General features: G+C 45.9%; 1 protein-coding gene across 1 annotated transcript; it reads right to left on the bottom strand.

Annotated features, from left to right (window-relative positions):
- Positions 1-390: 390 nt before the first annotated feature.
- LOC116978407 lies at positions 391-25,239 on the bottom strand. The gene is made up of 8 exons (XM_033029527.1): positions 24,996-25,239; positions 24,657-24,917; positions 23,643-23,987; positions 22,070-22,089; positions 21,817-22,039; positions 3,536-3,862; positions 2,483-2,749; positions 391-401 (listed from the first exon to the last, which is right to left on the bottom strand). Exons 1-8 carry the CDS (start codon positions 25,237-25,239, stop codon positions 391-393), a joined length of 1,698 nt encoding a protein of 565 aa, XP_032885418.1.
- Positions 25,240-25,766: the final 527 nt, after the last annotated feature.

Genomic DNA, 25,766 nt, shown 5'->3' with positions numbered 1-25,766 from the left:
GTACAATGGACACTGTACAATGTCTACCATGGTCTGAGCCTGCAATAATGGTTGAATGAGCACTGCTGACAACAGTGTGGATATTGACCTCGAACTTCAATCCTCTCTAACCAGGAGCACAAAAACTGTAAATGTTAGAAATACTCAGCCGTTTGAGCAGTATCCGTGGAAAGGGAAAGAAGTGAGTTCATGTTTTATGTTGAAAAAACTTTGTCAGATTCAAAGAACGGACCTTGGGCTTGCTCATCTTTCCACAGTTCCTATCTGTCCTGCTGATTATTATTAGAATTCAGATTTTCAACTCCTAAAATTATTTTTGGTCTTCAAGTACTAAAACTGTACTGTGCATGTAACCATTGCCTACTGATGTCAATGAGGTTGAACGCACTATTATCGCAATCCTAATGAACACATCATCATGTGTTTTTAGTGCAAAATTGGAGATGGTTGATCCATGCATTAATTCCACACACCAACTAATCTATTCACTCACTGATTGATATCTCCTGCCCTTTAAGGACAACTCAACGCCGTCTGCAAGTAGATCAAAGGATGGAGAGTTGCTGCCTTACAGTGAATGCAGTCCTGGAGACCCAGGTTCAGTCCTGACTATGGGTGCTGTCTGTACTTTCTCCCCGGGACCTGCGTGAGTTTTCTCCAAGATCTTCGGATTCCTCCCACACTCCAAAGACGTACAGTTTGTAGGTTAATTGGCTTGGTAAATGTAAAAATTGTCCCTAGTGGGTGTAGGATAGTGTTAATATGTAGGGATCGCTGGTTAGTGCGGACCCGTTGGGCCGAAGGGCCTGTTTCCGCACTGTATCTCTAAACTAAACTGTAAACATGGCTGGTAATCATTGAGATTCTTTTTATGGCTGTTCTCTGTCCAGTTATTACCATGGCACATTGAAGAGAGAGTTTAAGGACAAGAGTCAATAATGTTCTTTCATCACAACAATGGCATCATTGTTAATTTATGCATCATTTATTCAGTCTGAACAGAATGGATTGTGGAAGGATGCTCTCTTCAGTGGAAAGGCTGAGTACAAAAAGTTATAGGTTTAAAATAAAGGGGAAACATTTTAGAATGACTTGAGGAAAATCTTTTTAGGGAACAGGTAGTTGGAGTCTGAAGTATCTGTATCTGTTGGGGAGCTGGGTTCTATCGTGACTTTCCAGAGAGAATTGGTAAATATATATTGCTGAAAAAGCTACAATCTAATGGCAAAAGGAGAGGGGGTAGAATTTAGCGAGTTGCTCTGGATGAGAGTTAGTGAAGATATGATGGGGTCAAATTGCCACCTTATGTGCTACAACCATTCCACAATTCTATGATTGCATGATGTCATTATCTGTGAGGAATTAAAGTGTTCCTGTTGGGACATTGATACATTCCACTGTGCTTCACTGACTCTTCATTGATCTATGTGTGGTGGAGATTGTTTCTTTGTGCCTGGGTGTTTGCAGTAGGGATCAGTGCTTTGCCTTCTGTTAGCATTGTAGAAAATGTCTTTCACCGAGGCTTGGGGCCACATGATGGGCAGGGATTAAAGGATGGGTGGGATTGGGAGGAAAGGGTGTGTTTAGTTTAGTTTAGAGATATAGCGTGGAAACAGGCCCTTCGGCTCGCCGAGTCCACACCGACCAGCGATTCCCGTGCACTAACACTATCCCACACACACCAGGGACAACATACAATTAAACCAAGCCTATTAACCTACAAACTTGTACTTCTTTGGAATTTGGGAGAAAACCAGAAATCCTGAAGAAAACCCATGCAGGTCATGGGATGAACGTACAAACTCCATACAGACAGCACCTGTAGTCAGGATTGAACCTGGGTCCCTGGCGCTGTACACTACCACTGCACCACCGTGGTCAGACAAGGTGAAGACATCAGTATTCCCTCCCTCACGTCTTCTGTTCTCGCATGGCAGCCTTTGGTGAAGTTACTGTGGATGCTACATCCGTTGTAAAGTTTTACGGCACAAAACAGGGGAAACAAACTTGTACAACTATTTTTAAGATGATTTTCAACACTTTTGTGATCTTTAAGGTCCACAGTTTGGGTGTTGTGGCAAAGATCTTCCACCAAGCTGCCCACCTTACTATACTGACCTCTAACAAAAAGGTTCACAGTCACATACTGGTTTTCATACTACTGGACTAGTTTTCATACGTCTGGAGACACTTATCAACAAGGACAGACATTGATGATGAAATTCACGATCACCTTCAATGTTGTCAGTGGTCAGTGGTCTGCCAGCAGTAGTGATCCATGTGCTCCCATGTGCTTCAGAGACCTGGACTACTTACAATAGAAGTGACCTTATAGGCATGGACAAGAGGTTTGAAGGAAATGTCTGTGATTGAGCTCTACTTGCAGTAAGACATGGAATGTTAAAAGTTATCCAAAAAGAATAGCACCAAGTGACAGGAACTCTGTGTCGAGATCATGAAGAGCAGGAACTAAGACACTTACTTTTCACCTGCAGATAATATGGAATGAAAACCTTGGCTGTGCTTTGATGAAACAAAACACATGTCCAGTTCCTTCTTCCATCAACTTTTGCAATAATCAGCTGCAAAGAATTGTCCTCCTGCTTTGTTTGCATGAGATTTATCTCCTCTACAACTTTGCCTTCATCATTGATCCAAACCAGTCTAATTGACTCAGTGACATGAGACACAGAGCAGGTCAGTGCAATGTTTCTTCCCTCAGTCACTGCACCAGATGGTTCAGTCGTGACTGTGGAAAGACGAAAATCGTAAAACAATGAATTTTGTCTGGATTGTGTTGTGTTTTTCACAGTACTTTGACACCAGTATCTGGCGTTCTAAGTGCGTAAAGTTACATTGCACAACAAGAGTTAGAGTCATAGAGTCATACAGCATGAAAACAATTCGGTCTATTCAGTCCAAGATGCTCCATCTAAAATATTTTCCCACATTTAGCCCATATCCGGCTGCACCTTTTACCATCCATGTACCTCTCCAAGTGTCTTTTTCATAATCATTCACAACAGTTTTGAACTCATTATACAAAGAGCAACCACTGCCCATAACATTGTCTCTGGCCACGGTGCTGGCCACAACACTCATCCAGGTGAAAATTAATCGATAAATTCCGCAAAATACATTCAGCCTCCAGTGAGCCTTCAAAAATTAGGATGGGTCATTTGGGGTCAAATAAACTTGGGGAACGTGTTAAGAGAAGTTGAAGGATTTTAAAAATATTTTCGATGGGAGCTCATTTGCACCTATGTGAATCACATTTCATCATATTCCCTCTCTTATGTATAAAACAGAATATGTTATCAGCAAACTAAATGAAAAGAACATATGTGCTTCCCAATAATGTTGGTTTAGGGCAGATTTTGAGTTCAGCAAAATACAAATAAGTTGAATAGGAAGCTCTGGAGGTAAAATAATTCTTCAAACTAGGGAATTTCTGCTGACATTGCAGTCTGTACTCAGATTAGATACTCTATACCAGTAACTTAATTATTGAAAGTAGTAACATCCAGTCTCCTACCTGTAACTGTGATTAGTTCTATAGTCACATATTTATTTGATCCCGTGGAACATGTGTAAACTCCAGCATCTTCAAACTGCACGGGGACAATCCTCACATGGAAATTCTTGCCATTCACATTTCCCTCTGGGGTTTCCAGTCGATTCCCAAAGTAGCTCCTGTTGACATGGATCGGCACAGACCTGAGAGTAGACTTCTCTTTATTCTGGAAACGTGATCTCCAAGTCCATTTGGTTTCACTGAGCTCAGGAGAAGCTTCACAAATCAGGTTGAGTTCACTGTGATCCGTGACTGAGCGATAAACTGTGTATGTCTTGTTGTGTAAATCTGCAAGAGAGAGTCAGGGAACAAATAATTAGATTTCCACAGATGCTGAGATACAGATGTTCTGTGTTTGCACAGGAACAAACCCCCGGCTCTGGGATATCAGCTGGGAACCCTGGTTCTGGACTCCCCGAACATGGGGAACATTTTTCCTGCATCTAGCCTGTCCAATCCCTTCATAACTTTATATGTTTCCATAAGATCCCCTCTCATCCTAAATTTCAGTGAACATATGCCCAGTCGATTCATTCTTTCATCATACGTCAGTCCTGCTATCTAAGGAATTAATCTGGTGAATTTACTCTGCACACCCTCGATAAGAAGAATGTCCTTTCTCAAACTAGGAGACCAAAACTGCACACAATACTTTAGGTGCGGTCTCACCAGGGCCCTGTCCAACTACAGTAGGATCTCTATGCTCCTCTATTCAAATCATCTTGCTATGAAGGCCAAAATGCCATTTGCTTTCTTCACTGCCTACTGGGGTGGAAGATTGCAACCTTCACGTGGTCCGCCCTGTTTCGACTAATGCAATCAACTAGACGTGCACAAACAGAAGATCAAATAGAACAAGTTGTCCTACAACTTTAAGCTGTGCATGCCACACGAAAGAAGAAGAAGTCTGCCTACTGTACCTGCATGCTTACTTTGTAATTATGCTTACTTTGTAATTATGCTCCTAAATCTCACCCCGTTAGTCAACTCAATGTTAGTCAATTATGCTCCTAAATCTCACCCCTGGATCAACTAAACTTCTTTATTCTCAATCACAAACAAAATTCCTATACAATACCTAACCAACACTGCGGGTCAGATCCTTGTCTCTACGCATCCAAGCACTTCAGCCTCATACAAATAGACACCTCCAGATGGTCAGCACAGTCCCAAGTGTTACCCCAGAAGATCGGCCCCGATCCATGTGGTGTCCCCTCTTATATACAAAATATGTATACACAATGTAATGGCTGTCGGATGCCCAGCTGTTCACAGAACTCTTTAATATTCTGCCGAATAAAATGTGGACCAATGTCTGACATAAGTCGAATAGGGATACCAAATCTAGGGACAATTTCTCTCATTAACACATTGACAACAGTAGCCGCTTTGTTATAAAGTGTTGGATAGGCCTCGATCCACCGGCTGAATACATCGACTATTATGAGTACATATCTGTATCCCTGGCATTTCTCCAACTCTATATAATCCATTTGTAAAGTTTCAAAAGGACCCATGGGCAAAGGTGTCTTTCCATCTCCACACCCTACTCTGTTTCCAGGATTGTACTTCTGGCAAATCAGGCAATTGCTACACACTTTGTGGACTAATATTTGTAATTTCGGATGCCACCAAGTAGCTCAGAGCATGTCTCCAATGGCTATTGCACGGCAGTGAGTTGCAAAATATATGGACTCTACAACCCAAACTATAAGGGGGTCTGTCATGCAAGTCTGCCCTGCCGGAGCAGTTCATAACCCCGTCATGCAATCAATTGTGCATCCTAGTTCTTTCCAGTGTTTCACATCCCCTTTAGAAGCTTCCTCCTGCAATTGAACTATTTCCTGGATGATTGGCATTGGCTTTTCCGAGGGAGACTTGTTACCTAAACATTTAGTCTGCCTCATCATTTTTGGCACCACCATCCTACATTCCCGGGATACTTCTTTTGCTGCCTGATCAGCACAACGATTACCAATGTTTGTCAGGGTCTGTTCTCTTGTGTGTGCACTACACTTCATTACTGAAATTTGTCTGGGTAGCATCAGGGCCCTTAATAAATCTGTCACCAACTGTTTATTAGATATTTTAGTTCCTGCCAAGGTGAAAAATCCTCTATTTCTCCATAATTGTCCGAAGTCATGTACTACTCCAAATGCACATCTAGAATCTGTATATATGTTTACCCTTGTTTTTCCCCCAGATGATACAAGCCCTAATTAAAGCAAATAATTCAGCCTGTTGTGCTGAATAAGGTGACTCAAAGGCAGCTGCTTCTCCATTGTTCCCATTTTGATCTATTACCGCATATCAGATAATTTCTCTCCCCAGGCTCCAATGGATGCATTCCCATCTGTGTACAATGTCATGTCAGGGTCCTCTATAGGTGCGTCTCCCAAATCCTCCCTCACCGATGTCTACTCCTCGATTATAAACAAACAGTCATGCCCGATTCTGACTGCTCCTCTGGTTGTGAAACAAGAAGAGATGACGGATTAATTGTGGTACAATGTTTAAATTGGAGTTTTGGATTGTTCAATAAGTAAATTTCATATTTATTTTGACGAGCCATTGTTAGGAGCTGAGTCTGGAACTGTCCCAGCAAGGCTGCCACTGAATGGGAACTATATACTTCTATCTCCTGCTATAGGGTCAAATATGCAGCAGACTGTAAACTGTTATATATCGCCATCAGAATTTGGGTGCCTAGTGGGTGTCCCCTTGCTACTGGGTGGAGTTTGGATGAATAGTAAGCCACTGGTCTGTGCTTATCCCCGTGTCTTTGAGGGAGGACTGCAGTCGAGCATTCAGAGAGAATAGTGCAATAAAATTGAAGGGTCTATCATAAAGTGGTCTTCCCAATGCTGGGACCTGCATCAATGATTTCTTCAAGTTCTCAATAGCCTCTTGTGCTTCCTTGGACAATTGAAATTCCCCCTCTCGGATTGTATTGTGTGTTAACTCTTTGGTTTCTCGAGCTATGTTAGGGATCCATGGTCTACAGTAATTTATCATACTGAGCCATTGCCTCTTTTGTTTTCCGCCTTTAGGAATCGGGAATTCACAAATTGGTTTGAGTCTGCTTTTCTCTAGACTCCTTTCTGTTGCCGAAATTATTACTCCTAAGAATTTCACTTTTTCCTGGGCCATCAGTACTTCTGACTGGGAGACCACATATCCCAAATTTATTTGGTGATTTAGTAATTGAGCAGTGTCTTCATGGTTTCTTGGTTCATCCATGCTGGCTACTAACAAATCATCCACGTATTGTACTAAGGTAGATCTTCTCCTGGAATTTAAAGTACTGAATTGCTCCTGTAGACATCGGGAAAACAAAGTAGGCAAATTAATGAATCCCTGAGGCAAGTGTATTGCTGGCCCCTGTACGTGAAAGCAAACAAATATTGGCTGTTCTCATGTAGAGGCAATGAAAAGAAGGCATGTAGCAGGTCTACTATTGAAAAGATTCTTGCTTTGGCTGGGATTAGAGCTAAGATGTGAGCAGGGTTTGGCACTAGATAATAGAGTGGTTCTGCAACTGCATTAATTGATCGTAGGTCTTGGACCAATCTGTACTGGCCATCTTTTCCTGCATTCGGAACTGCAAAGATTGGTGTGTTGCAAATAGACTGGCATTTTACTAAGATGTCTTGTTCCAGCAATCCCTGAATTAACTTGTCTATTCTGTTAATGGCCTGTGGTTTCATTGGGTACTGTTGCATCTCAACCTTTCTGGAGAGGTACTTGGATGGGATCAATGCAAACACATCCTACCTGAGCTGCATCTTCTGCCCACACTTGCGGATCCACATACTCATATATCTCACTCCCCAGGTGCTGGCGTAGCTGAGCAACAACTGTTCTCGGGGCCTGATAAAACTTAATAGTACATTGGTTAAACAATTTCTGCTCTTCGTACTTATTCAGGTCTGCCATGTCAATTGCCTTTATCACCATTGCTCCTAGGTCTTTTTCACTTGCTGGAAAGTTTACTTTTCTGGTAATATTTGCAGCAATCTCTGCAATTTCTTTTCCATAGGTTCACAGGTATTTCAGCGTATTCCGCAGTTCTCTCCTTTCCTATCACCAGTGCCAAAATGTTTATTTTCCACTCCTTTATAATAACAGCAGTTACTTTGTTTCCGTTCTTAGTTTCTCCATGACTTCCCCTTGGCTCTTGCTCCATTCTTTCCTTCTCAGTCTTCGTGAAGGGCATTCCCTGCTCCAATGACCCAGCTGGTTACAATTAAAGTAAGCACTCGATGCTACTACTTTATCAACTTTAAAATATCTCTTCTGGGAAATATGGGGCTGTCTATTATCTTTCCTTGATGTGGGAGTATCCTTCATTAACTTCTTCCTTGTGCAACTTCCAGTAATTGTTGTGATGGTATGTTTAATTTCTGTATCTTGATACATTATTTTGATTGGTCCAGGGTTAGAGGTCAGGCAATCTTGTCCATCAACTTTGGACAGATTGGCCAATCAAGACTATGAACATGGATTGGTCTGAGAAAAAGGTGTCTGTCTTCTCTGTCCCTGATTTCCTGGCCTGCTCACTTTGCTCCCTCTGATCTCTTTGATCTCTGAAATGCCTTTGATCCCACTGATCTCGGAAATCTCTCTGATCTCGAAAGTCTCCGCTGACCCCCTCCTTCACTTCGTCCCCTGGTCAGACATGCCCAACTCCAATATCCTGTCCCACTACAACTATAGCATTGATCTGGTCCTAGTATTTTATTTCTTCTCCAATTCGGTCTTGGGGAATTGGCTTTAAAGCAGGCATCATATCATCTATATTACTAAATCTCTGTTTTTGACCGCTTTTGGCCTTCTGTGCTGCGATTTCCGAGAGAACGCCGCGACCTACGGCCGTCATTTTTGGCCACATCGCTCAGAGCCCCCCTCCTTCGCATGTGTGACGAGGATTTTTCCCGTCGATGAATAATGGCAGAGTTATTAATGTTTTACAAAATTCCCCATTCTCTCTGCTGCCCCCGCTGGCGGCAGGGGGGAGGGAGGGACAATAAAACCAGGAAGTGGTGTGCCTCAATTAATCTCTGCAAGATGGAGCTCTGTCAATTAGTCTCTGTCACTCTGAGCTCTGAATGACACTGAACAAATGTCTACAGCACTGTGAGTACCTTTAATTTGGTTTGAAAATGAAAATATGGTTAGAGGTAAAAAAAAGCACTGCCTGCAAATGGTTGTTTGGGATGAAGCAAAAAAGGCACTCTCTCTCCCCTCCTCTCTCTCCCCACCTCTCTCTCTCTCCCTATCCCTCTCTCTTTCTCTTTCTCTCTCTCTCCCCCCTCTCCTCTCCCCTCCCCCTCTCCTCTCTTCCCCCCCCTCTCCTCTCTCCCCCCCCCTCTCCTCTCTCCCCCTCTCCTCTCTCCCCCCTCCCTCCCTCTCCTCCTCTCCCTCCTCTCCTCCTCTCCCCCCTCCCCTCTCCTCCCCATCTCCTCTCCCCCCCTCTCTCTCTCCCCTCTTTTTCTCCCCCTCCTCCCCTCCATCCCCTCCCCCACCGTCCCTCCCCTAAACCCCCCTCTCCTCCTCACACCCCTACCCCATTCCCTCCACCCTCCCTCCCCCTCCCTGCTCCCCACCTCTCCCCGCCCCTCATCTCACCCCCCTCCCAGCACACCCTCTCTCTCCCCCTCTCCTCCCCCCGTCCCCCTCACTCCTCCCCCTCCCCCCTCTCTCCCCTCTCTCTCTCTCTCTCCCCTCCTCCCCTCCATCCCCTCCATCCCCGCCCCCACCCTCCCTCCCTCCCCTAAACCCCCTCCCCTCCACACCCACAAGTTGGGGGCTATGCGTCAGTAGATAGGGTGGTTATGGGGTAAAAGGAGCAAATTAATAATATTAATGTAATATCAAGGAGGGTAATTAGCGTGAGTGCGGGGGGGGGGGGGGGGGATAGTTAGTATGTGACGCTGCATGCCGCCTCCCCCCCACGTTGGGGGAACAGACCCAATGGGTCTGCACTTGGTCTAGTATATCATATATCTATGAAAACTCTGTGTGTGTGTGTGTGTGTGTGTGTGTGTGTGTGTGTGTGTGTGTGTGTGTGTGTGTGTGTGTGTTCATATGTGATTCACATCTCCTCTGAAACCAGACGCGGTAATGCGGAAATTTTTACATTTTCCGGTAGAGATTACTCTCATGATTTCAAAAATCCCCTCATCTGAAAATTTGATTCAGTATTTACCGAGTTTTTTTACTAAAACTGTTCACCAATCTGACATATTTTTAAAATCTAACGTTCTGAAGCGAGTTGATGACGTCACAATTCCTTTGCTCCTTGCGGCAAGCTGTGCAGAGTTTTCAACGTGCAGCCACGAGCTGCAAGTTACGTGGACCAGCCGCCCTCCCCCACACGGCTCTGGATTGAAGCCGTTGAACACGTCAACGAGGGGAGAGGGGGGGAGGGGAGAGGGGGGGGGGGAGAGGGGGGAGGTGAGCGAGGGGAGAGGGGGGGAGGGGAGAGGGGGGGAGGGGAGAGGGGGGAGGGGAGAGGGGGGAGGGGAGAGGGGGGAGAGGAGAGGGGGGAGAGGAGAGGGGGGAGCCCTCCATCTGTGCCCCCCCCCCTTTTCCCCCCTCCCTCTCTGCCGCCCCCATTCCTCTCTGCCCCCCAATCGGAATGGATCCATTTACATATGCCTTTGCACCAGCCCCAGCCCCAGCCCCAGCACCCCACCCCCGCAGCCTGTGTCGAAGCGCGTCATCACGTGTGTGGGAATAGAGAAAGAGGATTGGGGGGTGATAGGGAAAGGGGAACAGATGGACTGTCCCTACCCCTCCCCCTTCCACTCTCCCTCACCACTATTTCCCCTCCCCCTCTCGCCCTCCCTCCACACTCTCCCCCCTCCCTCCCTACCCCATCTCCCTCTCTCCTCCCCCTCCCCCACCCCTCACCTCTGCCTCTCCCTCTCCTCACCCCTCTCCCTCTCCCCCACCTCCTCCCACCCCATCCCTCTCCCTCCACCCCCTCCCCCACCCACTTCCCTCTCTCCCCCACCCCCTTCCCCTACCCCTCTCTCCCTCTTCCACCACTCCCTCCGGAACCTCTCCCCTCCCTCCCCATTCTTCCACTCCCCCCTACACCTCTTCCCCACTCCCATCCCCCACCCCTCCCCACTCCTTCCCTCCGCATGCTTCCCCCTCTCTCCCCCCTACCCCTCTCCCCCTCCCTCCACTCTTCCCCCTCTCCCTCCTCCCTCCCCTCCATCCTCCGCTCATTCTCTCCCCTCCCCCACCCTCTCTCACCCCCTCCCGCACCCCTCTCTCCCCATCCCTTTCCCCCTTCTCTCTCTTCATCCCTCTCCCTCCTCCCCTCCCACGCCAACTCCCACCCCTCTCTCCCTCACCTTTCACCCCTACCCATCTCTGCCTCTTCCACCACTCCCCCTACCCCTCTTCCGCACTCTATCCTCCCCCCTCCCTCACCACTATTCCCCCTCTCTCCCCCTACCCCTCTCCCCATCCCATCCCACTCTCCCCCGCCCCCCACCACTCTCCCCCCACCCCCTTCCACTCTCCCCCGCCCTCCACAGTCTTCCCCCTCCCCCCCTCCTTCCCCTCCCTCCTTCCCTCCTCTCCTCCTCCCTCTCTCCCCTTCCCCCACCCCTCTCTCCCCTCCCCCACCCCTCCCTCATCCCCTCCCCACCCTACTCTCCTCCTCCCCTTCCCCCCTCTCTCCCACCTCTCCATCTCCCTCTCCTCGCCCTCTCCCCCTCCCACCCCCTCCCCCCTTCACCCCCATCTCCCCCCCCACCTCCTTCCCCTCTCTCTTGCACCACTCCCCACTACCCCTCTCCCACCCCCCTTCCCCTGTCACCCCCTTCCTGCTCTCCCCGCTCTCCTCCCACTCCCCACTCTCCTCCCCTTCCCAATCCCCTCTCTCTCCCCCTACCCCGCTCTCCTCTCCCTCATAAATCTCCCCCGTTTCCTCCTCCCCGTTTCCCCTCCCTCCCCTATTCTCACCCTCCACTCTCCCACCCCATCTCCATCTACTCCCCTCCCCCTGCCTGTGTGTTTGGGGGGTGGTTAGTGTAACGTGTGATGCCGCAGCCCCCCTCCCCACCCCCCCACCCCCCAAATGAGCATTGAGGAAACAGACCCAATGGGTCTGCACTTGGTCTAGTATTAATATAATATTAAGGGGGGGGGGGTTAGTGTGTGTGTGTGTGGGTGATGCCGAATGTCGCCCATGATCTGCATATTCTGTTACCCTTGTCCAATCTTTCATTCTGTACTTCGCTATTGTTTTAGGACTCCACCGATCTAAGTCAGACTTTGGCGCCTCCTTCTTAATTACATTTCTGTTTTCGTTTTTACTGCTGGCTGACTCCTGCTTTTTAATATCCTGCCAGTGATACCTCACTGCCCGAGCCATGTGACTGGAACTGTTTTCTCACCAGTCCATGTTGTAGCAATGTTACAAAATTTTGAGATTTAAAAAATCAAGTCTGCAATTTATCCCATCAAATAAAGCATAAAAAGGAGTTTAATTGACACCCAATTCACTTTCATATCTTCAGTATTAAAAACGTTATGGCCATTTTCATACTCGGAAATGAGCATCTTGTTCCCTATTGCTTTTTCATTGACTTAACACAAGAGCTGTGTTTGAATTCAGTCAAAAGCCCATAACTTTCTTAAATATTAAGAGGACTGAATCGAAATTTCAATTATAGATTGAAGCATTCTGAAACAAATATAAAACATCTTACTTGGATGACCTGAAATTAAAGCATATAATTAGTTAATTACCTAATTGTAGCCAATTACAAAATTGACCGATGTGACGGAAATAGTAATAAACACCCAGACTGCCTTGAAAATTCAAAAATGTGATATTCTCAAGATCAGAACTTTAATATTATTGTATAATATGCTGTAAGTCCATAAGAGATAGGTAAATAAATTACAATTTCTAGCAATAGACCAAGTCTTTATGGGGAAGATCAGTTGCTAGCTGGTACATTGGCATATCATAAACAGTAGCATCATCATACTCCTGAGATTGTAACCAATAAGCAACTGTACACCTTGTTTTTCCTCAACTTTTTAATTTTGGCATTGTGAACTACAGGTTTTTGCTCTTCAAACCACATGACATGCCTTTCTGCCCACTACTTTCCCATTAACAATATCCTGTAGATTCAATTTCTTAAGAAACGGATAATTTTTTTAAATAGCCTAAGTATCCAAATAACAAACTAATCCCATTCACACAAGAATTCACAATATAACATGATTTTTAAATCTCACTGTCATGAATTTATATCCCAGATGGAAGGAATTTAATGTTTAATTCCCATAAATTAATCTAGAAGCATCCACCCAAAATATAATCAAATTATTGTTTTATGCACAATACGTGTGACTCAAACTGTTGTGAATATTTAGTTTAAAAATAATGATCATGGAGAGAGAGAATAACACAAAATATAGACAATTTAGAGACGGATTATCTAAAAAAAAACGGGCATTTAATCATCTTGCTTCTGGAACGCGATCAATTGGAACGTTGCATTTGCGGTGAATTTGAACCCCATATTGGCAGGAAAAACACTGCCGGTTCGTATTGGGCCCAAATCACATTTTTGCAAAGGAAAATTAGATTAAAGCCATCCCGAGAAACAAGTTTATATGTAAAATATACGACTTACATTATGTTTTGTCCCCTTCATTCGATCCGTCACGTTGTAGGCATTGAGGGCGTTAGAAGTCGCTTTTTATTTTAATGTAATTATTAAATTATCTTGCGATTAAATAAATTAAAAAATTGGGAACGAACGTCCGATCGATTGTTCTTCAGCAGCTTAGCAGCCCGAGGAAAGCCGCCACCGATAAGCAGGAGAAAATGGCATTTTAATCACGCCCCCCCCCTCCTCAAAGGCGCCAAAGTCAAGCACACGGCCAGTGGCAGAACTGCAGTGCTGCTGAAGGTAAGTTTTGTAACATCCGCTACATGTTGTTTGTTTTAATTGCTTCAGCCACATTAGTCGGTTGGCAGTTCAATAATATTGCGCAGTACTGAGGAGAATTTTCCCCATTCCGAAATTTTTTATCTCCTGACTGATCCATGTATAACTCCGAGAATCTTTCTAAAAGCTCATCTGCTCCCTCTCCTTTCTTTGGTCTCATATCCAGAATCCTAGCAATACCTATTGGCTTCTGAAGAGTATTAGTAAGGGCAGTTAAAACTGCATCTTCTCTTGCATTATTATCAGCGATCACATTAACCAGTGCTTCACGAGTTGGGTGTCCAAAGGTTGCTAAGAATCTGGTATGCTCTGTCGTAGTTATGATCTGTTGTATTACAGCCCATAAGTCTCGGGAGTCGGCGTGATACACACGCATAGTGGTTCGAAGATAATCCATAAAGGAAGCAGGTGATTTATTTCTGTCTAATATTTTACTCAGTACTGCCATCATCTCATTACGTTTCTATGGGGTATATACGTCAATAGTTTGGGGAATGTTTGCACCTACTGCACTAGCCGGATCAAGGGCTGGATTGGGCATTTCCCTAACTGGGAACTGCCAACTGGATACTTGCTCTGCTTTCATGATATTAGCTATATCTGGATCTCTGCAACTGTTTCACCCTCCAATATACCTTCCTCATCACTATGGGGGTTACGGTACTTCTTAAAGGCACCTCTCTGATCTCTCGCTATTCGTTTGATCCTTCTAGGTTTTGGCTCATAAAATGGTTCTGGTGGTCGTGCTATGTCTATAATAACCTCTCTCTCCTTAAACACAGGAGCTATCTTCTTTGTTTTACTCCTGGTACCGTGCGCTACTGGACTACCTGCCAATAGTGGAGCGGTTGGAGTCAAAGAACTCTGTACTGGTGTTGCTGCTGTTTGAAAAGCAGGCTTTATTATGGAATCTGCACGGGTTGTGGGTGCGGCAGGCTCAGGGTGTCTGTTGTGTGCACAGGATGTACAAGGTGTTGGATTTGAAGGTGGAGTACAGGGGACGCAAGAGGAATAAGGTGGAGGCTGCCTTAGAATTTCCTAATTCTAATGCTTTCCCAATCTTCCAAATATTCATTGTTTTCCCCTTCAGAACCAAAGCCAACCAACGGGACCCTGAACTCTAATGCCCCTGTCCCACTTAGGAAACCTGAACGGAAACCTCTGGAGACTTTGCGCCCCACCCAAGGTTTCCGTGTGGTTCCCGGAGGTTTATGTCAGTCTCCCTACCTGCTTCCACTACCTGCAACCTCCGGCAACCACCTGCAACCTCCGGGAACCGCACGGAAACCTTGGGTGGGGCGCAAAGTCTCCAGAGGTTTCCGTTCAGGTTTCCTAAGTGGAACAGGGGCTTAAAGCTTCAAATGCCGGTTTCCCTTCTGGAGTGTTCTTTTTCTCCCGTTCCTTATGTTCTTTTATACATCCACATCCCTTTCTCAAGGTATCTGGAAGTCCATCTCCATTATCAGTCAATTCTATTCCAAGCTTCAAAGCTGCTTCCTGCCAATTCGCCATTCTTGCAGCTTCTCTACTTGCTTTCAGTTCTTCATAATATTTTCTCCACAATCCAATAAGCTCCTTCGCTGCATCACTATTACTACACTGCCAAATATTATTTTCTATATATTTCACTCCCTTCAATGTTCTAACCCCTCCTTCGGGCCACAACTCACCTCCTAATTTTTTAATCAGCGCTCCCGATAAATTTTTTGATCGTTCTGTGGGAATTCGCAGCATACTAATTGTAACGGGCTCTGGGGGATCCTCCATTGTATCTTGTTCCACCTGGTTTCCCATTGTTGCCAATAATGGACACAATCTCTCAAACGATTCACACAATATCACAACAAATCACACTTCGCTCACAACTTCCACTACTTAACAAGTTTGCTCTGAAAAATGGCCAAGAGCTGTACAGCGCGTCTGTAAGTCTCTTCCACAATCAGCACACAATCAATTTCCCCTTCCAATCTGGGTACCCCAAAAATTCCTATACAAAATCTTACACACAAAAATTCACACAAGCTTCCAATCCTGTAAACAATTTTAAAGTCTGTAAACAATCCTAAATCGGCAAACGATCCAAGGTGTTTTAATCTAAGGTGCAACGAAACAATCAAGCACACTCCAGCAGCAAATCTCCTCCACTTAACACTTCAAAAGGCAAATGAGCTCATAACATGCAAGCAAAATCCTACTCAAACAAGAGATTATACTACTTATCACTATCAAGCAAAAATACACTCCAATATAGAACACAAGCATTCGTCTAATATCTTTAATCTCCCAAGTTATACTTGATGGTACACTTCCCAACAAGATACTCTTTTCTAACACGTACTACTTGTACTTCCCAAGATACTTTCCCACTAACAGGTTACTGGTCCCTGGATCAGAAGGATATGCCCCCTTGATTGAACAGCCACGATTCGGACCCCAATTACAATAATAGTTTTAATCACACTATATTAACATACAGTCGCGATTCAAACTATGATTACAAGAGTAGTATCTAACACTCAAAACTCTAAATTACCAGAACACATTTTAAAACAACAGCGATATTAAACACACTTTACACTATAATATTTATACGTTCAAATTTAAACAATCTGATATATACATTTTTATCAATTTACGATACCCAGTGCCCTTAATATGAAAGCCCAGAATAGATCAATGAAGGATCTCTTTACAATAGCCAGTCCTTCAAAATGAAGCCCTAAATTTGGTAGAATATGAATCAAAGAATTTAGACCTTTAACCGCATGTAACTCTCCATTTCCACTATTTTAGCTCCTTTCCCAATAATCCGAATAATATAATAGATGCGTCTCCCAATTTCAATCAATCCTCAGTGTTGCCTCAGAGTATTTTCAGCCAATTATACTCCAGCACTGGGTTCCCAGTACCATTACGGAGTCCTCGAACTTATGCAAAGTACTAATACTACTCACACAGGCGGGGCCTTCAAACCCCTTGGCTTCTCTCCTTCCAATCTGCTAGGCACTGGGCTTCAGCACGAGTCCGCTTCGCGCTGGCTTCGATGCCGAGCTTTAAAGTGTCTTTCCAATCGCACCCTCAGCACCGATACAGTACTTCTACTCCGCTTTGTGCTGTTCCCTACTCAGCCCTGTCTCTGAAGATACCCCACCCAATTCAGATATCCCAATCTGAGCAGGGCCTTCAACCCCTGAAATCTTCTTGGTGTCAGGCCAACTCAATGGTGCCCGAACCGCAACAGCTGTTGACTAACTAAAGTGTGGGGACTTTAACTCACTAGAGAAAAGCCTTGTAAGCCTAACCCCCACCACATCCTCAGGCAAGGACTCCCTCTATCCAAGCCCTCTGTGCTTGCTAGCTACTATTCTCTGATCTCGTCGGAACCCCAACACAAGCACGCAAATGATCGATTCGTACCTATCAGCGAAGCGGGGAAAACCGATGCGAAACCAGACCGTGCGCTGATTTCTCCTCTCGCAATCTGAAAGGACTCACACTCCCTGACTGCAAACCTGGGGCTTCCGTTGAGTTCCTGGATGAGCCCACAATGTAATTATGCTCCTAAGTATCACCCCGTTAGTCTGCTTCAGAAAAACACCGAGTCAAGCACTGGAGCAACTACACTTCTTTATTCTCAATCACAAACAAACTTCCTATACAATACCTAACCAACACCGCGGGTCCGATCCTTGCCTCTACTCGTCCAAGCCCTTCAGCCTCATACGAATAGACACCTCCAGACGGTCAGCACAGTCCCAAGTGCTACCACAGAAGATCGACCCCGATCCATATGAATGAATGAATGAATACGTTTATTGTCATTGCACAATACTGTGCAACGAAATTCCATTACATCTCCTCCGGTTAAAAAAAATACAAACACGACAACCATGAACACATATGTACACTTATTAGTAAATAATAAATAGGTATTTTAAAAGAATTTAAAAGAATTTAAAAGAATTTGGCGGCATTTCTCGGAATTACATTTTGCTTCCCCAGCATTCTCTGTTGGAATTTAGCTCTTTTATCGCACATGGATAGAAACTATTTTTTAGTCTATCGGTGCGAGCCTTCAGAGTCCTGAATCGCCTCCCAGAGGGTAGCAGAGTAAAAGGGTGGTTGGCAGGGTGGGATGTGTCCTGCTTGATATTTGTGGCCCGGCGCAAGCATCGGGCCCTATATATGTCATCCAAGGAGGGCAGTTGGGCGTTTGTAATGTTCTGCGCAGTTTTTATAATTCCCTGCAGCGCCCTCCTCTCAGCCACAGTACAGTTAGCAAACCACACCAGGATTCCATAGGAGAGGATACTCTCCACGGCGCATCAGTAGAAGGACAGCAGCAGCGGCTGTGAGACGTTTGCTCTCCGCAGAGACCTCAGGAAATACAGCCGCTGATGTGACTTCTTCACGAGAGTGACGGTGTTCATTTGCCATTTGAGGTCCTGGGAGATGTTTATTCCCAGGAACTTAAATCCAGTGACTCTCTCCACCATGTCTCCTTTGATGTATAAGGGAGCATGTTCCTCTCTCCTCTTCCTCCTGAAGTCAACGACCAGCTCTTTTGTCTTTGATGGGTTGAGTACCAGGTTGTTTTTGGTACACCAGACAGTCAGTTTTTGGACTTCATCCCTGTAGGCAGACTCGTCGTTGTTGTTTATCAGTCCTACCACAGTCGTGTCGTCCGCAAACTTGATGATCCTGTTTGTACTGTGTGTTGGTGTACAGTCATAAGTGTATATTGTGTACAAGATGGGACTCAGCACACAACCTTGTGGCGCACCTGTGCTGAGCGTCAGGACTGGGGAATAATTGGACCCCATCCTGACAGTCTGTGGGCGGTCTGTTAAAAAGTCCTTAATCCATCCGCATGTGTTTGCATTAACACCCAGATCAGACAGTTTGTCCACCATTCTGCTGGGGATGATTGAATTAAATGCAGAACTAATATCTACAAATAACATCCTCACATATGAGCCAGGACGCTCCAGATGTGCCAGTGCAGAATGTAGAGCTATGTTGATGGCATCCTCCGTTGATCTATTAGCTCTATATGCAAACTGATGCTGATCCAGGGTGGATGGGAGTGAGGACTTAATGTGGGCCAGGACCAGCCGTTCAAAACACTTCATCACCGTTGAAGTGAGAGCAACAGGTCTATAGTCATTCAAGCTGGTAATGGCTGTTTTTTTGGGTACAGGCACGATGGTAGCAGTCTTAAAGCATTTAGGGACAGTGCACGTTGACAGAGAGAGGTTAAAGATGTCGCTAAAAACCTCCGCTAACTGGTCTGCACAGTCCCGCAATACTCTCCCTGGGATGCCATCTGGGCCAGCAGCCTTCCTGGGGTTGACCCTGCGGAGTGTTCTTCTGACGTCCTCCGTACTCACAGTGAGTGCCAGGTCGTCAGTGCTGGGTGCGGCTGCAGGTGCAGGCTCCGCCTCATTCAGCTCAAAACGGGCGAAAAAATGGTTGAGCTCCTCAGCTAGCGAGTTGTTACTTCTGCAGATGATCGGCCCCCCCTTGCCCTTGTAGTTTGTGAGTTGCTGAATGCCCTGCCAGACACGCCGAGGGTCCCTCTCGTTTAAATACCCCTCTAACCTTCTTCCATAGGCTGTCTTTGCCTCTTTAATGGCTCTCTTTAGTTTAGATCTGGCAGTGCTGTACAATTCATCACTGCCAGATCTAAAGGCTGAGTTGCGTTCCCTCAGCTGTTTCCTGACATCCCTGGTCATCCATGGTTTGTTGTTTGGATAGCACCTGGCCTCCCTGTCGACAGTGACGTTGTTGATACAGTTCTGTATATAGAACATGACTGTGGATGTATATTCATGTATGTCCTGGTTTGTAAACAAGTCCCACTCGGTGCGCTCAAAACAGTCCTGAAGTTGGGTGGCAGCGCCCTCGGGCCAAGTCTTTATGTTTCTCACCCTGGGCTTGGTTCTCATAATGAGAGGTCTGTATGCCGGGGTGAGAAAGAGTGATAGATGGTCAGACTGGCCGAGATGAGGGAGAGAGGAGGCTTTGTATCCATCCCTAATGTTGCTGTACACGTGATCCAGTGTATTTTGACCTCTCGTCGGACACGTGACATGCTGGTGGAATTTAGGGAGGACAGTTTTTAGATTAGCCTGGTTGAAATCTCCAGCCACGATGAAAATCCCATCAGGGTGCGCAGTCTGTAATTTGTTGATTGATGCTAGCAGGGTGTTCAGTGCTAGCTTGATGTTGGCACTTGGTGGAATATAAACAGCCAGAATAATGACAGCTGTGAACTCCCGCGGCAGGTAGAAGGGTCGACATTTCAATGTAATAAACTCCATGTCTGGTGAACAATGTCTCTCGACAACGTTTACATTTGTACACCATTTGTCATAGGAGTAAATACATAGCACCCCTCCTCTGCTCTTACCGGAGTCACTGCTCCTGTCGGCCCGGTGTGCTGTGCGACCTACCAGACTGATGGCCTCGTCCGGGATCCCTGCGTGAAGCCAGGTCTCAGTTACCACCATGATCGAGCAGGTTTGTACAGTTGTGTTTTCTTCAGTGATCAGCTCCAGCTCGTCCATCTTGTTGCTGAGCGATCGGGCGTTCGTCAAAAAGATGCTGGGTAGCGCTGGTCTGTAAGGAGCTTCCTTTAGCCTAGCGTGAATGCCGGCTCGACAACCGCGCTTCTGCCGCCTCCGTCTGCGCCGCCTCCCGCACCGTCCGTTCGGTAAGGTCATCCACTCGGACTCCGCTGACCGGGTGATTTCTGGTGGGATATCATCGTTGTGGGAGCTTCTTGCGAACTCTAGTTCGCTACACAGCGTCCCAATCCCTAGAAGGTCCTGCCGGTTGTATTTCGAGTCGCAGGTCCACAGGCAAACGGACAAAACAGACACAAACAACAACATCCACACGGGGGAGAGCAAAGCCGCTGCATTCAGGTGCGCCGCCATTTTCCAAAGTGATTCCACTTATATACAGTATCGGACCCGTGGCGCGAAATACATGGGAGGGGGGGAAACCTCTACAAACCAATCATAAACAAAGATCATACCACACATTAATTGACAGTTCCCTAATCCAATCACAAAATACCCCATTACATTGTTTCTACATAAAGTTTCTAATGGAAGACAGTTCCCCTAAGTAAAGAACCATTTATCCAGGTAACATAAACAATTTGAGCAAGGCTCCATGCCTTGACCAATCACAAGATAACAGTACAAGGCCCTGTAACACAGTTAACAGTGGTATTATAACATACCTTTCCCCCAACCAATCCCATTCATGCATTTGCAACAAGGCTCAGCTCTTTCTGCAAAACCCTCATACATATTAACAAAAGAGAGGACATCTGGACATCACCCTGTGCTTAGCTTCCTCCCAGGACCCAGACATTCTGGAGACATGAGCCTCATGGCTTTGCAGCTTTTCCAGAATAATGCCAAGCAGGTTCTGCAAAGGCAGAAAGCCTCAATGTTGTCACATACTAAATTTGCCAATATTATCAACTTCAGCACGATGTCCAAGTCACCCTAACCATAACAGCTGGTATTCTGGTAACATCACAACAACCTGGAGCTCATTGCTCTTAGGACAGTGGAATTGATCGTAGTCTTTAGGAGACACCAAGTCAAATTCCTTGTATGTATGCATACTTGTGCAATACAATTTTACTCTGATTCTGTTTCTGATATTTCACTGAAACATAGAAACATAGACAATAGGTGCAGGAGGTGGCCATTCGGCCCTTCGAGCCAGCACCGCCATTCATTGTGATCATGGCTGATCGTCCCCCAATCAGTACCCCGTTCCTGCCTTCTCCCCATATCCCTCGATTCCACTAGCCCCTAGAGCTTTATCTAACTCTCTCATAAATCCATCCAGTGATTTGGCCTCCACTGCCCTCTGTGGCAGGGAATTCCACAAATTCACAACTCTGGGTGAAAAAGTTTTTTCTCTAGATTTATACTTTATATTTTTCTGTTCTGTTATACACAGACAACAATATGTTTTTTCCATAACTGGATATTATTCTCATTGATTCATGCATGTGAACTGAAATCAATCCCTTGGTTCTCCTGTGTGGCTCCATCAATCTTAGTGCCACAATTTTATATTTACACCATGTCCCAGGGTAAATGCAATGTCCACATCCTGCAGTGAAAGCCCACGATGGTGTCAGTGCTCACTATACAATATGTGGAACAGTTTGATATCAGGAAATATTTAATACCTGCTGCAAGGCAGCTTTGGACTCACCCTGATCCACTTCAACATTGGTGTCTCCAGTGAGAACAATGGAGCCATTTTCCTGCACTTCCCATGTGTACAGATTGGGATTTCCTGCTCCAACGTGTTGGACCATCAGATAGACGATGTTATTCAGACGGATCTGATCAGCGTTGTTCCTTGTGTTCTGCTGAGCTGAGCCTCTTGGTTTCCAGTGAAGACTGACGGTATCTGGGAGTCTGGAGATGTACAGCTGAGGATGATGTCACTGCCCATTACTGGCCTTGGTGAGTCCTGCCTCAACTGTGGAAACAGACACATGACGTGTGGTTCAGTTCCCCACCAGCTTTCTGAATTGCTGTGGGCAGATTGTCTTTTTTCCTACAAACAGACAGTCGGCCGAATGTTGAGCTGCCGTGCTCAGTGATGTCATCAACACTTCCTGTAGTGACCACCTGTCCCAATAGACTATGGACAATAGGCACTAGGTGCAGGAGTAGGCCATTCAGCCCTTCGAGCCAGCACCGCCATTCAATGTGATCATGGCTGATCATCCCCAATCAGTACCCCGTTCCTGCCTTCTCCCCATATCCCCTGACTCTGCTATTTTTAAGAGCCCTATCTAGCTCTCTCTTGAAAGCATCCAGAGAACCTGCCTCCACTGCCCTCCACTGGCAGAGAATTCCACAGAGTCACCACTTCCTGTGAGAAAAAGTGTTTCCTCGTCTCCATTCTATATGGCTTACTCCTTAAGGGTCTGTCCCACGAGCATGCGACTGCATGCGGCAAGTGGGACCAAACCGGAAGCGGGGACCGCGTGGGGGTTGCGCGGAGGTCGAGTGATCCCCGTACAGGGCCGGTCCCGCCAGCAAGCGACTGCATGCGGCGAGCGCGACCAACCAGAAGCGTGGGGCCGCACGGAGGTCGAATGAGTGACGTGAATTTCGAGCGAAGTCCGGCAGGCCGTTGCCGAGCGGAATTTTTGAAACTGTCAGTTTCCGGAGCACCACGCGATGTCGGGACCAGCTCTGCACAACTCCATACGACTCCGGCGATCGAAGTGGGACCGGCCCCACAAGGCCGTTTGGTTCAGAGCGACCACGTTAGGTCGCGCTTGCCGCATGCCTGTGGGACAGGCTCTTTATTCTTAAACTGTGGCCCCTGGTTCTGGACTTCCCCAACTTCGGAAACATGTTTCCTGCCTCGAGCGTTTCCAAACCTTTAACCATCTTATATGTTTCAATGAGATCCCTCCCATTGAAACATATGACCCCCTCGTCTCCCACATCAACACTGCCAGGTAGGATTTTTTAGTATAGTAGAAAAAAAGAACTGCAGATGCTGGTTAATATATAAAGGACATAAAGTGCAGGAGTAATTCAGCGGGTCGTGCAGCAACTCTAGAGAACATATTTAGGTGACATTTCATGTAGAGACCCTTCTTCAGACTGATTATTTTTCTTGGATGTCTTTTACTGAGGGTTGATTGGGGTGAATCATGAGAGGCATATCTATAGTAAATGCACATGGCCCTTTTCCCAGGGTGGGGAAGCAACAACTAGATAGTAACATGTTTAAGGTGAGAGGGGACAGATTTGATAAACCCCTTAATATGAGGGCAATTTTTGACAAAGAGGGTGGGTTCATGACATACTTTATGGAAAGATCGGCAGAGGAAGTGGTTGATGCAGGTGCAACAATAATTAAAAGACATTTAAACATGTACATCAAAGAAAGGTATAAGGGATAAGGGCCAAATTAGGGCAAATTGGATGTTTAGATGGTCAGTTGGTCAGTATGGGTGAATTGGGCCAAAGGGTCTGTTTCAGTTCTGTGTGACACTTTGACTCTATTACCTTTGATCCCAAATAGTTCCCACTGTCTCAGGATTTTCCTAGTGGGCTCTGTTTGAGTCCAGGTGAACAGACCCGCAAGTTCAAAGGGGAGCATCTTGATCCTCAGATTAAGGGTACCCCAGCCCGCACGCATGCTCTGGGAAATGCCTGGTGTTCGATTGTACTCATCACTCCATTGTACGGCCCACTGCTGATCTTCTCTGTGAAAAGTAGCCAATCGCTTTGTGGTTTGTTGCCCTGAGTGTGGCCTCCATTCCCAGACAATGGGGCCATTTCCAGGACTGTCTGGTCCTTTCAATACAAAGTTGCCTTCCTGGTGGAAAAAGTAAATAGAATCTCCACATCCTGTAGGAAAAGAGAAGAATCTTTACTAAGTTTTACGTTATAATTCATCATCCTGGAACAGCATAGAAACAGGTCCTCTGTATCAACCCACCAACGCTGACCAGTGGGTATCCTTCCACGCAGACACAAGAAAATGCGGATTCTAGAATGTTGATCAAATGCAAAGTGCTGGAGAAAATCAATGGGTCAGGCAGCATCTGTGGAGGGAATGGATTGATGACATTTCGTAACGGGACCCTTTTTCAGACTGATGGAATGGGAGAGTGATAGCTGGGGAAGGGAAGTAGGCATGAGACAAAGCATGGCGAGTGATTTGTAGATGGATCGAGATAATTACAGAAGCAAGGGGATAAATGGAGACCGAAGGTTGTCAGATCCATAAAAGAGAGTGGAGCAAGAACATAAAAGGGAAATTGTGCAATTAGAAGGGGTGGGAGATGTGGAAAGAGGAAGGGAAGAGGGTAGCTGGGTGGTGGGATAAATGCGTGCACAATGAAGTGGGTGGGGAGAGAAATGAGGTTCGGGATGTTTTATTTGAAATTTGAGAATGAATTGGTCATAATAGAGTTAGACCACTCACAAACCAGAAGAACATATTCCACTTTCAAATTTCAGGACATCAAATCTTAATCATGACTAAGTATGAAGAGCAAACCCCGAGTCACTTACCACGGGGCTCCTGATAGTACGGGACAAAAAGCCGGGGCTGATCTTGATGAAACAAACCACATCTCCAGTTCCCTCTGCCTCTCTCAGCTTTCTGAATAGCCAGACTCAGTGATTTCTCTTCCACAGTCAGTGACATGTCGCCAACACTTTTGCCATCGCCATTGATCCAAACCAGTCTCATTGACTCAGTAACGTGAGACACAGAGCAGGTCAGTGTAACGGTGTCTCCCTCAGTCACTGGATCAGACATTTCAGCTGTGACTGTGGAAACAAGCAGGTTGTTTAGATTTTAAACATTAAGTTCATCAGTAAAAACACTGCCAACATCATGTCTCCTACCTTTCACGGTGATTAGATCAATTGTCAGATATGGATATGCTCCTATTGAACATCTGTAAGTTCCGGCATCTTGAAACAAAATCGGGACAATCCTCAAACTGAAATCCTTGCCATTGAATTGTTTCACTGAGGTCATCAGTCGATTCTGGAAGTAGGTCCTGTTGACATTGATAGGTTGAGAGCTGACGGCAGATGCTATTACTTTCTGCTGTTGTTGAAGGCGACGAGATGTCCAGATCCACATAGTAGTGGAATAGACATAACCATGAGAACAAACCAGGTGAAGTTCACTGTGATCTGTGGTGGAGCGGAAAAGCGTGTATCTCTCCTTATATAAAGCTGTATCAGAGAGACAGAAGATAACTACTTTCAGTATTCCAGTTATCGTGCCATAGAGAGATTCTCATCCGCGTTTCAACTGTAACATTTTTCATGAATGCCGCACCAAAACTCATCAGATCTTTATAAAATACTAGACTAAGTGGGACCCATCGGGTCCCAGCATCACACGGGAGGGCCGGTCACCAATGCAATATTCCACCTCTCCACCAATTCCAATATTACTCACCAGTGGGGGGGGGGCGGGGGGTGGCTGCTGTTGCACTAGTATTGGTGTTGCGGTCCAAAGGTCCAGAGGACTAGTATAGACATTGTGGGCCGAATGGATTCTTGGGCTGGCATCCAACTGCTGCAATGATTTTAAAAGCCAAGGCAAACAAATGGGCTGCAGCCACCTGACAACCAAAATTTATTTTGTGAACACAAACTTGT

Source organism: Amblyraja radiata, chromosome 11 (genome assembly GCF_010909765.2).
Source record: "Amblyraja radiata isolate CabotCenter1 chromosome 11, sAmbRad1.1.pri, whole genome shotgun sequence".
Classification (NCBI taxonomy): Eukaryota; Metazoa; Chordata; class Chondrichthyes; order Rajiformes; family Rajidae; genus Amblyraja; species Amblyraja radiata.
The sequence above is the reverse complement of the archived record's forward strand: the minus strand, read 5'-3'. Positions and strand labels throughout refer to the sequence as shown.

Coding starts and splice junctions, on each gene's coding strand:
- LOC116978407 (XM_033029527.1), bottom strand. CDS start 25,239: ATGTGGATCTGGACATCTCGTCGCCTTCAACAACAGCAGAAAGTAATA. Junction 24,918..24,995: donor TGATCTAATCACCGTGAAAG/GTAGGAGACATG, acceptor TTGTTTCCACAG/TCACAGCTGAAATGTCTGAT. Junction 22,090..23,642: donor GGAACTATTTGGGATCAAAG/GTAATAGAGTCA, acceptor CTGTTTCCACAG/TTGAGGCAGGACTCACCAAG.